This window comes from Neophocaena asiaeorientalis, unplaced genomic scaffold (assembly GCF_003031525.2).
Source record: "Neophocaena asiaeorientalis asiaeorientalis breed wild unplaced genomic scaffold, Neophocaena_asiaeorientalis_V1.1 scaffold242, whole genome shotgun sequence".
NCBI lineage: Eukaryota > Metazoa > Chordata > Mammalia > Artiodactyla > Phocoenidae > Neophocaena > Neophocaena asiaeorientalis.
Genome location: NW_020172451.1, coordinates 441,074 through 453,778, shown reverse-complemented (window position 1 = coordinate 453,778; position 12,705 = coordinate 441,074). Strand labels below are relative to the sequence as shown.

The 12,705-nt window shown below is 65.7% G+C and overlaps 2 protein-coding genes across 8 annotated transcripts in view; both read right to left on the bottom strand.

Moving 5' to 3' along the window:
* The window catches only part of HDAC10 (histone deacetylase 10), a 5,674-nt gene extending 3,737 nt beyond the window's left edge, over positions 1-1,937 (bottom strand). For all 4 annotated transcript variants that reach the window (XR_003002192.1, XM_024737634.1, XM_024737635.1 and 1 more), the window contains exons 1-7: positions 1,641-1,937; positions 1,432-1,566; positions 1,105-1,201; positions 775-872; positions 571-675; positions 340-408; positions 32-158 (exon numbers count right to left, since the gene is read on the bottom strand). Coding sequence is in view for 3 of the 4 variants with exons in the window: in XM_024737634.1 (XP_024593402.1) it covers positions 32-158; positions 340-408; positions 571-675; positions 775-872; positions 1,105-1,201; positions 1,432-1,566; positions 1,641-1,699 (690 nt within the window). In the remaining variant the exon portion in view is untranslated. The remainder of the gene's footprint in view (positions 1-31; positions 159-339; positions 409-570; positions 676-774; positions 873-1,104; positions 1,202-1,431; positions 1,567-1,640) is intronic.
* A 2,194-nt stretch (positions 1,938-4,131) lies between these two features.
* MAPK12 (mitogen-activated protein kinase 12) overlaps positions 4,132-12,705 on the bottom strand; it is a 9,598-nt gene continuing 1,024 nt past the window's right edge. Inside the window, exons 1-12 of one of the 4 annotated variants that reach the window (XM_024737475.1) lie at positions 12,558-12,682; positions 12,299-12,428; positions 10,078-10,136; positions 9,116-9,227; positions 8,982-9,011; positions 8,680-8,727; positions 7,999-8,113; positions 7,726-7,797; positions 7,475-7,554; positions 7,317-7,395; positions 7,054-7,227; positions 4,135-4,686 (exon numbers count right to left, since the gene is read on the bottom strand). In XM_024737475.1, coding sequence (XP_024593243.1) covers positions 4,607-4,686; positions 7,054-7,227; positions 7,317-7,395; positions 7,475-7,554; positions 7,726-7,797; positions 7,999-8,113; positions 8,680-8,727; positions 8,982-9,011; positions 9,116-9,227; positions 10,078-10,136; positions 12,299-12,428; positions 12,558-12,682 — 1,104 coding nt within the window. In that variant the 3' untranslated portion in view covers positions 4,135-4,606. Of the gene's footprint in view, positions 4,687-5,443; positions 7,228-7,316; positions 7,396-7,474; positions 7,798-7,998; positions 8,114-8,679; positions 8,728-8,981; positions 9,012-9,115; positions 9,228-10,077; positions 10,137-12,298; positions 12,429-12,557; positions 12,698-12,705 lie in introns of those variants that run through there. The other 3 variants (XM_024737473.1, XM_024737476.1, XM_024737474.1) reach the window with 3 other exon arrangements.

Genomic DNA, 12,705 nt, shown 5'->3' with positions numbered 1-12,705 from the left:
GGGTGGGGGGCCCGGGGTGGGGGGCAGGCACCTGGTTCCAGGGCAGGTTGACAGTGAAGCCAAGGCCCGGGCCCTGCCCAACAGCGTCTGCATCCGACTCTCGGAGATAGGGCCAGAAGCGCCCGTGCTCATAGCGGTGCCAGGAGAAATAAAGGACGCTGCGACAGTCAGCCGGGGCCAGAGGGCAGGCCCCTCAGCCCCAGGGCTCCTTGCAGAAGCCTAACCGCACCCCACCGAGCACACAGCCACGTCTGCTCCCTCAGACTTTCCCAGGCCGGGCGGTGCTCATCCTGAAAAGTAGGGTCGCAGGGGAGGGTCTTGTCCCCACCCCCAGCTTACCTGGGGTCGTCCTCAAAGATATACTGGATGCCCTGGCCATGGTGGACATCCCAGTCAACGATGAGGATCCTGGGGACAGACAGCTCTGGGGTCACCGAGGGCAGGGCCTCCCACCTCCAGGCCAGGAGCCAGGCCCAGGATGGGAAGGAGCTGGGTGGGGTCCCTCAAAGGCCCCCTCCACCCCCTTCCCCTCTGGCCTGGGCCTCACCCTGCAGTCAGACGGGCACAAACCTGTGCAGCCCGTGCTGCCGCTGGGCATGTTTGGCCGCTATGGCCACGTTGTTGAACACGCAGAATCCATTGGCGGCAGCCCTCTGGCTATGGTGCCCAGGAGGCCTGGGGGTGGGAGTGGGGTATGGGGCGTGTCAGCGTCATCCTGCGTCCTCACAGGGCTACCCACAGGTCGAGGCAGCCAGGGAAGGGGGCAGCTCTCACCTCACCAGGGCGAGCCCGTTGCGCACAGCTCCCGCCAGCACTGCATCCACCAGCTGCAGCGCCGCCCCCACAGCCAGCCGGGCACAGTGGAAGGTACTCTGCCAGGGCAAGGGTGCAGGTAAGCCCCCTGCCCACTACCCCTCACAGGCTCTACCAAGCCCTGTGCCAGGCTGCAGGGCACCAAGCACTGCGCAGAACTGGCTAGGCCAGTCCCGGGTGCCCGCAGCAGCAGCCAGAAGGGCACTGGCACACAGGAACATTGCCCGTGTGAACAGGCACGAGTACCCGGATGTGTGACTGGGTGGGTGGGTGTGTCCCCAGGGCACGCACCGGGTGGAAGTAGACGGCATCGTACTGTCCAGACAGGGTCTGGAGCTCCCCGGTGCCCAAGGCCTGGGTCCCCCGCACCAGGGCCACATACTCCGGGCTGCAAAGGGGTTAGGCAGGCAAGGCAGGGTCACCTGGAGGAGCAGGCGGAGGAGAAACGGGGTCTGGACCCCCAGTGGGACCACCCCCCTCACTGCTCCCTCACCCACCCATCCAACGGTGAAACTGAGGCTTGCGGGGTAGGCTCTGTTTGCCAGGCTCCAGCAGGCTGGGGCAGGCCCAGGTCCTGGACCACGGCTTCAGGGGCAGGGGGCCCACCCCAAGTCTGACCTGTGCACCAGGCCCAGTTCCGCCTCCGAGGCCTCCCGGGCTGCCAGCTGCAGACACCTTTGCTCCAGGCCACGCTGCTGCAGGCGTTCCAGGGCTGTGGTCAGGCGCTCCGGGCACTCGATCTCGCACTCGGGGCTGAACGGACAGAGAGCTCAGAGTCCAGAGCCCCTCCTCATCCCCCGCCTCTGCCTCGGCCAGGTCCCACTTACTCGTCCCAGAGCAGCCGGGCAGCTGTCATGTCCTCGTGGTACACAAGTGCGGTCCCCATGGCCTGACCGTGGTCACTCTGGGCCACTCAGGGTGGGCAGGACCCAAACACTACCACTCACAGGCAGGTGCGTGCACTGCCCGCCCCCCCCCTTGGCAGCCCCAGGGAGCAGCCCAACGCCTGGAGCACAGCCGGGGGCGCGGGCGCGGAGCCCGGACAGGAAGGAGGCCCCAGGTCCGGCTGGGGCCAGAGCGGGGCAGGGTTCGATAGGGTGGCTCGCGGGGCTTGGCTTCCGGCTTCCTCCAACTCGGACCTGGCATGGACCCGCCTCCGGCTGCCCCAAACCCCGCCCCGATGCAGAGGGGCGGGCCGAAGACTGGGCCCCTCGGGGCTCTGCCCACGCCGCCCTTCCCTCCAGCTGAGGCTCCACCTCCTACTCTCGCCGGAGCCGGGAGAGGGTCGCCGGCCTCGGCGCCCCTGCGTAAGTCGGAGGGGACTGGTGCGAGGACGGAGGGCCAGTGTGCCCAGGCTCCTGCGGACCGTCACGGCGGCCCCACCTGCGTGCTATGAGCCGAGCCACGCGGGTCCGTGCCCCCCCTCCCCAAGCCTCCCCCAGGCCCACCCTGACCCCGCAGGCCACGGGTCAGACGCGTCAGTAGCCCATTGCGCCCAGCGCTGACCGAGGCCCCCCAGCAAGGGCTCAGGGAGGAGCTGCGCGGGAAGGGTCGCGAGGCCGAGGGTCCTTAGGGGCAAGGCCACAAGGAGAGAGCCTCGACCGGGGACGGTAGTCGTGGCTTAGCCCGGCCTGGGCCGCAGCGCAGCGCTGCCCCCAAGGCTCAAGAAGAGAATGACAGTATCCGATTTAAGCTCCAGGAAGACCCCCGACCGAAGAGCGGACGAGTCGGAGGGTCAGGGTTATGGCAGAGAAGTTGGACAGGAGCGGCGCAGCGTCGGGGTAGGCAGGGCGGAGGCCAACAGAGGGAGTGTCTGGGCGAGGGATGAATGAGTGAGAGAACGAATGAGGCCAGTAAAGGAGGAGGCGCGGGCCCAGCCAAGACCAAGATGGCCAAAGAGGGAAGGAAACAGGGAGCCCCCGGCCTCAAACGGAGGGGATTTCTGGGGACTGAGCCGGGGTCGGGGGGGACGCCGCGGGTCTTTGGGGACGGAGACATGGGCGGAGTCTGGTCTTGGAGGCGGGGCCCGGGCGGACCCTTTTGAGGCAGGGCTTGGATGGGGGGCGGTTCCCGGGGGGGTGGGGGGATCTGGGAAGGCGGGCATCTTCGAGGCGGGGCCGCCGCGGGTTGGGTCCCCGGTCTTGGAGGCGGAGCCCTGGAGGCGGGTCTCTTGGAGGCGGGACGTGAGCAGGGGCCCTGAAGTCTAGGAAGTGGGGCCCTGGGGCGGGCGTGCCCCAGTCCCGTTCTCTGGTCGCCCCGGCTGTTCGGGGGCGATTCCCCAAGGTGGGATGGATGCAGAGGGAGGCTTTGACAGGGCCCCGCTGCCCGCGGCAAGCAGCCCCGCGTGGATCGCCACCGTTCTGGCCAGGCTACCTGCTCGTGCGGGTAGCCGGCGGCCTGCGGGGCTCTGGGAAGACGTGCCCGCCCCTGAGCCAATCACGGCGGCTGGAAAACAGCGTGTTGATTGGCCGTCCTGGGCACGTGGCCGCGAAGGCGGGGCCTGCGCCAGACCGCCCCGCCTGGATCGCTGAGAGCCGGGGACCCGGGCGGGGCTCCGTCAGAGGCGCGGGAGGGCCCCTGGGCAGAGAAGGCAGGTACCTACTCTGGCAACTCGTCTGACCGTATTCGGCTGGACCAACTGGGTGCGTCCATCTGAGCCCCAGGCCGGGAGAAGGGTGACGGCCTGGCCCCGCTTTGGGCGCGCCTGCCGGGGGACAGGTGGGAGGAGCCAGGGCGGGCGCAGGAGCTCTAGAGTGGCCCCTGACCCAGCTGCCAGTCCTCGGAGACGTCGAATGGCCGGCAGAGGGCCCCGCGGGCTCGCCAATGGCGGTGGGGCATGGCCGGGGGAGGGGCAGGAAAAGGAGCACAGAAACCACCCTTCTAAGGCACAGACGTCTCAGAGACACCCGAGGTGCCTCGCGGCGTCTAGCGTGACCCCACCCCCCCCCAAGAACCTGGCCTTGGAGAGTGTAGGGAACCCAAACACCTGGGGCTGAGACCCGAATTGGACCCTAACCCCCTCACCCCCATCAGGCCCTGCATCAGGCCCTGCCCTGGGTCTGACTCCAGGGTCTTAGTTTAGAGGAAGGCCACCCCACAAGAGGGGCAGGGCCAAGTCCTAACGTGGGGGGCTCCAGGCTTGGGGCTCACTGGCACAGGACAGGGGTGTAGGTGGGCACCAGCTTTGTGACCTGGGAAGGAGGAGGTGCCCAGGCCCAGTGGCTCAAGATGGGGCTGAGGCTCCCAGGCCAGCCCCCTTACTCCATACAAAAGCCTAAAGGTGAAGATCCAGCCCAGAAATAAGGAAGTGAAGCAGAGTGGGAGCTACAAAAGGGTTTATTTCCTCCAGCCGTGTGGCCATACCACGTGGCCAATGTACATTTAAGGGGGGTGGTACAGAAGCGTCCACACCAACGCCCCCAGGAGACATGTCCCTGAGTCAGTGCTCTGCACCCTCCCGTCCTTCCTCTTCAGCACAGTCCAGAGCAGGCAGGGTCAGAGACTAGGCTTTGACCCCAAACCCCATCCCACCCCACAGGTTCTGAGGCTTCTGCTGCACCCTGGGGGAGGGGACCACTGCTCAGGGGGTCAGAGCCCAGCCCCAGGTCAGGTGGGCGTCCTGTCCAGAAAGTCCAGATGCTCCTCCAAGGTTAGGCTGAGGTGGGCTCTGAGAGCAGGGGAACAGGCTTCCAGAAGAGGCTCCATGGAACGAGGGGACTCCTGGGATGCAAGCCCCAGCCAAGGTCCCAGTGGCAAACAGGATCTCCCTTCCAGGCCCAGGGCCCAGGGGTATTCACAGGGCCGTCTCCTTGGAGACCTTGGCCCCCAGCTGTCGGGGAGGCTTGAAGCTGAGCACCTCTCTGTATGTGACGCCTGGGGCAGGATGAGAGGGACAGAGTCATGGGAGAAGGGGCCCATCACCTGTTAAGACAGCTCCACAGTGCACACCAAGGATGGACGCCAGTGACCAAGACGAAGCACTGGGCCCAGCTCACTGGTGCTCGCGGGGACCAGCGTTAAGTCCCATGAGATTCCACTTGGGGTGGGGGTGGAGAGCGGAGGCCCAGAGCACAGGCTGTTAGTCACTGAACTAGGGGGCCCGCCCGTCCCCCAAATTAACAGGGTCAGAGACCACCGCTGGGGTTCAGGCACCAGGTGGACTCCTTTGTCCCACATGTGCAAGTCCACCTGTGTCCATCCACAGGGACTGTCCACCCAGACAGGGCTCCTGTAACCCACACCCACAGCCCCTAGGGTGGCCTTGGCTCCACAGCCTGCCTCAGTGAACAGAGAACATCTGAGGAATGTAAACCAATGTGTTCACTTGAATGGAGTTGCTCAGGGTCCCACCAGGGCACAGTGCAGCTTCTGGATCCAGAACATCTATGAAACGAGTATGGGGACTTCCCTGGTGGCACAGTGGTTGAGAATCCGCCTGCCAATGCAGGGGACATGGGTTTGACCTCTGGTCCAGGAAGATCCCACATGCTGCGGAGCAACAAAGCCCATGCGCCACAACTACTGAGCCTGCACTCTAGAGCCCGCAAGCCACAACTACTGAGCCCACGTGCCACAACTACTGAAGCCCACGCGCCTAGAGCCCAAGCTCTGCAACGAGAAGCCACCACAATGAGAAGCCCTCACAATGCAACAAAGAGTAGCCCCTGCTCGCCGCAACTAGAGAAAGCCTGCCCGCAGCAACTAAGACCCAACAACGAAGACCCATTGCAGCCAAAAATTAATTAATTAATAAACGAGTGTGGAATTGCCACCAACTGCCTGCAGCATCCAGCTTCCTCGCCGGTGCTCGTGTTTCCTGAACCTTGCCCAGAGCGAGCCGTCCCAAAGGAAGGGGGGTGCTGCCCCGCCCCCCCTCCGACCAGCCTGCAAGAGGACAGTTCTGCTCCACCTACCCCAGGGTGCCCACGCTCACCTGGCCACAGGAACGCGCGTTTGGGGGACCACTGGTACTCCACAAGCCCAGTTCAGGAAGGACTGTGCCTTTAGAGCAGGTGGTCTGTGTGGTTTGCCCAGCATACGGCACAGTTGTGTTGCTACCCCGCGAGGTGCCTCCCAGGCCCTCATCTAACCCTGGTGCAGGGGCCCATCCACACAGGGAAGGTTTGTATAGAGAGGTCCTTGCTGTAAAGCTGGCTTTTCCCGGGGAAACAGGAGGTGATGAGTTTGCATTCCTGACCAGGGGCTCAACCACAAACAGACCACATGTCCGCCACGGTCTGTAGTAAAAAGCAAAAGCTCTTACTACAGTTTGTGGCGGAGACCGCAGAGAGGATCCTGTGGCCCATGGTTTTCGGTTTTCAGAACTTACAAGCACAAAACACAGCACAGATAAGGGCAGAGCCGCTGCTGGGACTCCCCGATGACCCTGAAGAATGTGGTTTGAGAAGCACAACCCGTCCAGCCCCACCTCTACCCCCCACATCCAGGACCGCGGCCCCAGGTCTGAGGCACAGCCAGAACGGGGTCTAGGACAGTGGTGACCAGTGCCACAGCTCCGTCGGTGCTGACTGCTGCCCTCAGACGTCCCTGCTCCCCCAGGCGGGTCCCGCAGCCACCAAGAGAAGATGCCTGCCATGCCAGAGTGGAGCTAGACAAGGCCCGTTCCAGCATGGAGCGTCAGGGCCCCAGCAGAGGGAGGCCCGGGGACTGGGCAGGCGTCCCTGAGCCCAGCCTCAGGCTGAGCAGGTGTCGGGAGCCCTCAGAGAAGAAGAGAGGGGCCCTCGGTTTCCAGGCCAATGCAAAGCCTGGAGATGCAGAGCACAGGTAGAGGGAGGTCTGAAGTGCTCAGTGGGGCTAGAGGGGACGGGCGAGGGGTAGTGAGGAAGGGGGAGGTGCTATGGACTGCCTGGAGTGGGCCTGATCCTGCTGGCAGGACGAGGGGTGTGCAGCTGTCTAGGTAGGAGGGGTCCTGAAAGGGACACAGAGGCCAGAAGATTCAAGAGGTATGAGCAGAGGCCTGGGGGAGTGGGTGCTGAGGGTCTCCGGGGTAGCCCGGCCTCTGGCCTAGACGTGGGGAGGCACGCTGGCAGGCCTGGGGGCCGGAAGAGGCCAAGTGCTCAGGTCGCCTTGGCCCGGAAGCCCAGCTGCCCCCTGACCTCCACTGTGTTCCTCACCTAACCTGCATCCCAGGGTGGGGGGGACCCAGGACTCTGAGCCCTGGCCACCTGCAGGGGGCTGGTGGGGTCCAGCCACAGGCCCTGCCCAGAGCCCCCCACTCACGCTTCCACTCTTCCAGCGTGCGGTCCACGTCATCAAAGGATTCATCGTACTTTTGGGCTTTGGGCTCGTCCTCCGTGTCGTGCAGCGACTCGAAGTAGGGGTGGGTCAGCGCCTTGGCCGCCGTCACCCGCCGCTCCGCATCCAGCACGAGCATCTTCTCCAGGAGGTTCACGGCTGGGGGGGCGTCAGGCCAGGCTGAGGGGCGGGTCCCAGGCCCCGGTACCCACGTCACTGACCCCGTGCCCACCGCAGCCCCACCCTACCCAGAGGGCTTGCGTTGGTCAGGATGGCGGCAAAATCCTTTTTCTCTAGCTCGGGGAGGCCGTTCATGTAGTTCTGAGCCTGTGTGGGAAGAAAGGGTGAGGCGCCGGCCCCCAGGCCCAGACCCAGGCCTCCAGCTCACGCCTGGCTCCCCAGTGACCTCGGCACTCTGCAGCCTCTGCACGAACTCGGCGGGAGGCGTCCCCGTCACCTTCATGATCTCCTTCAGCTGGTCCAGGTCTTGGCTGAGGTCAGGAGCACAGCGCGGGGCCAGAGGGCAGAGCTCACCTACCCACCCAGCCCGGGCAGTGCGCCTGGCCTGCCCCCCGCAGGTGTAGGGCAAGCCTCCCCCGCACCCAGCTCCAGGTGTAAGGCAAGCCTCCCCCGCACCCAGCTCCAGGTATAGGATACGGTCGCTGCCTTTGAAGAGCGTCTCCCCTGTGATCATCTCAGCCATGATGCAGCCCACTGACCAGATGTCCACTGAGACAGAAGCCCCTCCATCAGGGCTCTGTGGGCTGGGGAGCCGGGCACACACAGACGCAGGAGTGGGGGCGGCGGAGGGGGGCATGGGCCCAGGAGCCATCTAGCCTACCACGCCCTGCCCAGCCCCGGCCCAGCTCAGCAGCCTCCCCGCAGAGCAGCTCGGGGAACCTGGTGCCGCGTCTCCGGGCAGCGCCTCACCCGTCTGTGTGTAGTGCATCCAATTCAAGATGACCTCAGGCGCCCGGTACCACCGGGTCACCACGTACCCAGTCATCTCGCTATCTGCCTGCCGGGCCAGGCCAAAGTCCAGGATCTACAGCCAGAATCAGAAGGTGGGGCAAAGCGGTCCCTGGGGAGTGGGTGGGCCAGCCGTGGGCCAGAAGACCCCAAGGGCACTGGGCACACCGGGGCCTCCTGCCAAGCCTCTGGGGCCCGAGGTCGCAGCCAGGTACCCCTAAGCCTCCCTGCGGGTTCCTCCCCACAGCCAGTGCACCCAGCGCAACCAACTGTGCCTGCCCCCGACCCTTACAACAGGCACCCCGGGGGGGGGGCTCCTGCCCCTGGACCTCCGCTCCCTGTGAACCGCCGGGCCCCAGCCAGCACTTTTGGGAAGGCCTGCTCAGCCCTGCCCTGGCTCGGGCATGGGGAGCTGGGGACACCGCCCGCCCTTCCCCTCAAGCAGGTATGCCCCCGTGCCACCCCACCCAGTGCCTCCCCAGGGCCCATCTGCCCATCAGCTGCTCGGCCACTGCCTGGATGGCTGTGGTCTGTCCCTCCGCCTGGGCCTGGGCCAGTCCGCCTCCAGGCCTGAGGGCCAAGGGGCCAGCGGGCAGATGGGCAGGTGCGGGGGAGGCCCCAAGCCCCCAACCCAACACACACCTTGAGCTCACAGTCCTCGTTCACGGCCAGGTTGCCGGGCTTCAGGTCCTGGGGGCAGAAGAAAGGCGGCTGTGCAGCCCCGCCCGCCAGGGTGCAAGGGCAAGGGCCCGGGCAGCAACTGAATGTGGGAGCATCGGGCTAGGCCGGGCCACCCTGCAGCCCTTCCAGGAAGGGTGGAGGTGCACAGCCTCCGGGCTGTGGGCAGGCAGGGTGCCCCCTCGCGGGTGAGACAGGAAGCCCCAAAGGTGGAGACCCTCGCGCGCCCACAGCCAGGGGAAGCGCCCACCTTGGCTAGGACTCACCCTGTGGATGATGCCAGCAGCATGGATGTACTGTGGGGACACAGGGGTCAGCAGCAGTCAGTTCGCAGGAACGTCAGAGCCCCAGCCCCGCCTAGGGGGACCCCACCCACTCTGGCGGCACCCCAAGTCCCCACCTTCAGCCCCTTGAGCATCTGGTAGACGAGGAACTGGATTCGGTCCTCACTCAGCTTCTCGTGCTTCATGAGCTTCCCCAGGTCGGTGCCCATGAACGGCATCACCAGGTAACTGCGGGGTCAGGGAGGGGCCAGACAGCTGGGGTCACGCCCGTGGGCCTGGGCTCAGGCCCTGGAAGAGCCTGTCACCCTGCAGCACCCAGTCCCCACCCCCCACAGCACTGCACTGGGCTCTACCCTCCTACCACCCACCGGGCCCTGCGATGCCAGGCAGGTCGGGACTGCGCTTTGGGGACTCCTGGAGGGTGGCCTAGGGGCTGGGAGACCAAGGCTCATAGGCAGGGGCAGGGGCGTGAGAAAGGAGGGAAGTGCCTGTGGGCAGGGGTGTGACAGGACATCTGGGTCAGAGGAGCAGGCTGGGCAGGTGGACGGAGACACAGAGAGCAGTGCTTAGCACCCCGCCAGCACGAGTCCTTGACCCCTGCCAGGTCAGGCAACGAGGAGCCTGTCCTGCCCACCCCCTCCTGGGCCAGGCCCCTGGCTCTTGGCCAACAGGAGTGTGAGGCCACGGGTGGCCACCCGGGCAGGCACAGGGCAGCACTGGGTCCCCCCCAACCCGCCGGCAAAGGTCAGCAGCTCCAGTTACAGGCCACTCTTAGCGCCAGGGTTCCAGAGCACAGGACCCACTCACAAACCCTCAGGCACGAGGCTCACACCTCCGGCGCTGGAGGAGGAGGCCCAGATCCACCCAGTGGTACCAGCACCGTGGGTCCCGCGGGCATGTGGCGGGGGGTGGACTGCGGTGTGGTGAGCCGGTGGGCAGTGTGCACCTGACGCCCATCCAGGCTGCAAGGCAAGGCCTGCCTCAGGCGGCCCACCTGCCAACCCCAAAGCTGAAGTGGACACCCAAGAGCCACCCAACACCACCTGCTCTGCCCGGCCAGCCCCTGGCCGGCACTCACAAGTCTGTGAAATCATCCAGGGTCTCATTGGGTGTGAACACATCCAGCAGCCCAATTACCTGGGGAGGAGGCCAGAGCACCAGGTGGGCTGGGGACACAGATACAGCTGAGGGCACACCCTGCTCTGGGCAGGAAAGGCCCCGGCAGCTGTCCTGGTCTCCCCCCACTGCCCACAGGGCCCTGCTCTGCCCACTGGCAGCTCAACCCTGCCCTGGCACACATGCCCATAAACAAGGGCTATTTTTGGATGGTGACAGCCGGGATCCTTTGGGGGAGGGGCAGCCCCAAGTCTGGGTCAGCTCCCAGCCATCCAAGGAGCTCCAGCCCCTTGGCCCTTCCTCCCCCTCTTCCTATCCCCACTGAAGACCCAGGAACAGTGTGGGGACAGCCAGTATCTAGCAGGCCCTTCCAGGGGCCGTGCCTCCGCCCTGTGAGCACACCGGCAGCCACAGCCGGCCCCGGCAGACGGGGAGCGTGACAACTGGCACCTGGGGCTTCTGGTGACAGGGCCTCCAGGGACCCCAGGAGGCCTGCACATCAGAGTGGCTGGAGGCACAGGTGGATGTGCTGGCAGGGGGACACCTGGCAGAGGCCACGTGAATGGTGGCCGGGCAGGACGCAGAACGCTCGGAGCGCTTGAGGAATACGGGGAGAGAGGCCAGGTGGCCGAGGACCAGGCCACGACGCAGCCAAAGAGAAGCCAAAGAAAACCCAAGCACACCCGCAGCACCTGGTGAAGGCTTGCTTCGATCCTAGAAGCTTTGGCAAGAGAGTTTAAATAGGTGTGATGCTGAACGTGTTCCCTGGCTACTATACGGGGACAAACTGGAGTGAGGTGACAGTGGACACGAGGTGCTAGCCAGTATCTAGCAGGCCCTTCCAGGGGCCGTGCCTCCGCCAGAGAGGCCCAGGCAGGCAGCCCTGTGAGCACACCGGCAGCCACAGCCGGCCCCGGCAGACGGGGAGCGTGACAACTGGCACCTGGGGCTTCTGGTGACAGGGCCTCCAGGGACCCCAGGAGGCCTGCACATCAGAGTGGCTGGAGGCACAGGTGGATGTGCTGGCAGGGGGACACCTGGCAGAGGCCACGTGAATGGTGGCCGGGCAGGACGCAGAACGCTCGGAGCGCTTGAGGAATACGGGGAGAGAGGCCAGGTGGCCGAGGACCAGGCCACGACGCAGCCAAAGAGAAGCCAAAGAAAACCCAAGCACACCCGCAGCACCTGGTGAAGGCTTGCTTCGATCCTAGAAGCTTTGGCAAGAGAGTTTAAATAGGTGTGATGCTGAACGTGTTCCCTGGCTACTATACGGGGACAAACTGGAGTGAGGTGACAGTGGACACGAGGTGCAAGGACAGCCACCATGGCCAGAGACATGGGTGGCGGGAGGAGAGAACAGTGGGACATCCAGAGAGAGGCCTGGAAGCAGGTGAGGCCCGGGCATCGGGAGGTTTTAGCAAGAATCTTGGAAGTTAAATGGGGGTCCACCAGGTTGGTGGAGACTTCTGGGCCTCTGCAGCACGGCGGGGGTGGGGGGGGGGAGGAGGCCTGAAGTGGGCACAGAAGGGGCAGGACTGGGACCTCAGCCTCTCAGAGCCTACTTCCTCCGGGAAGAGGGGTTTATGAAATGCAGCGCTGTTGGGAGGTGGCGGCACCCAGCTGCTGAGGGGCTGCTGCGGCTCAGGAGGTGGAGTGGGGTCAGGAAAGGAGCTGCAGGACGGGGGCCGGGTGGGGCGGCAGGGGGGTGCCTGGGAGAGGCTAAGTGCCCCTTCCAGGAAGACCGCTCCTCCCACCTGAAGTTCTCTCTCACCTCGGGGCTCCTGGCTGGAGGCAGGGTTTGGAGTGAGACCTGGAGGATCCCCTCGGCCTGGGCAAGTGGCTGTCCCCTGACCAGACCCTGGGCCGAGGAGCCAGATGGGGCTCCAGCAAGAAGCCAAAGAGCTAAGTCCTTCCCGGGACTGGCCCAGGCAGAGCGGACTAGACCCCGGGGAAGCAGCTCTCTTAGGACGAAGCGGGGCTCGGCCCTCACCACTGTGACCAGCCCCCCCCACCCGGGGACACTGCCTGACCCCTCGCCTCCGCCCGCCCCGCCACCCAGGGGAGCAGCCCAGGGACTGGGTAGGAGGGACCGGGTCTTCGGGGCACGGTTTGGGGGACGAAGGGAGATGAGCAGAGGTGAGATGATGGACGCGGTGCCCGGAGCTAGGGACCGCGCGACTCACGTTCTCATGGCGCATGTGCTTGAGCAGGCGCAGCTCGCGGTAGGCGCGCTTGGCGAACAGCTCGGACTGGAAGGGCCGGTACAGCTTCTTTATGGCCACCTTGGCGCCCGTGCGGCTGTCCACCGCCGAGCTGCGGGGCGCACCGCTTAGCGGGAGGCCCGGGCCACCAAGCCCCCGGCCACCCCGCCCGGCCTCTGCTCCCCACTTTTTTAGGCCCGGGCCACCAAGCCCCCGGCCACCCCGCCCGGCCTGTGCTCACCACACGGCGCCATAGGCGCCCGAGCCTACGGGCTGCAGGTCCTGGTACACGGCGCGCACCTCCCAGGCCGTCTTGGTCACCTCCTGGCGGTAAAAGCCCTTGCGGGCGGGCGGCGGAGAGCTCATGGCTGGCCGGGCACCGCCCCCCT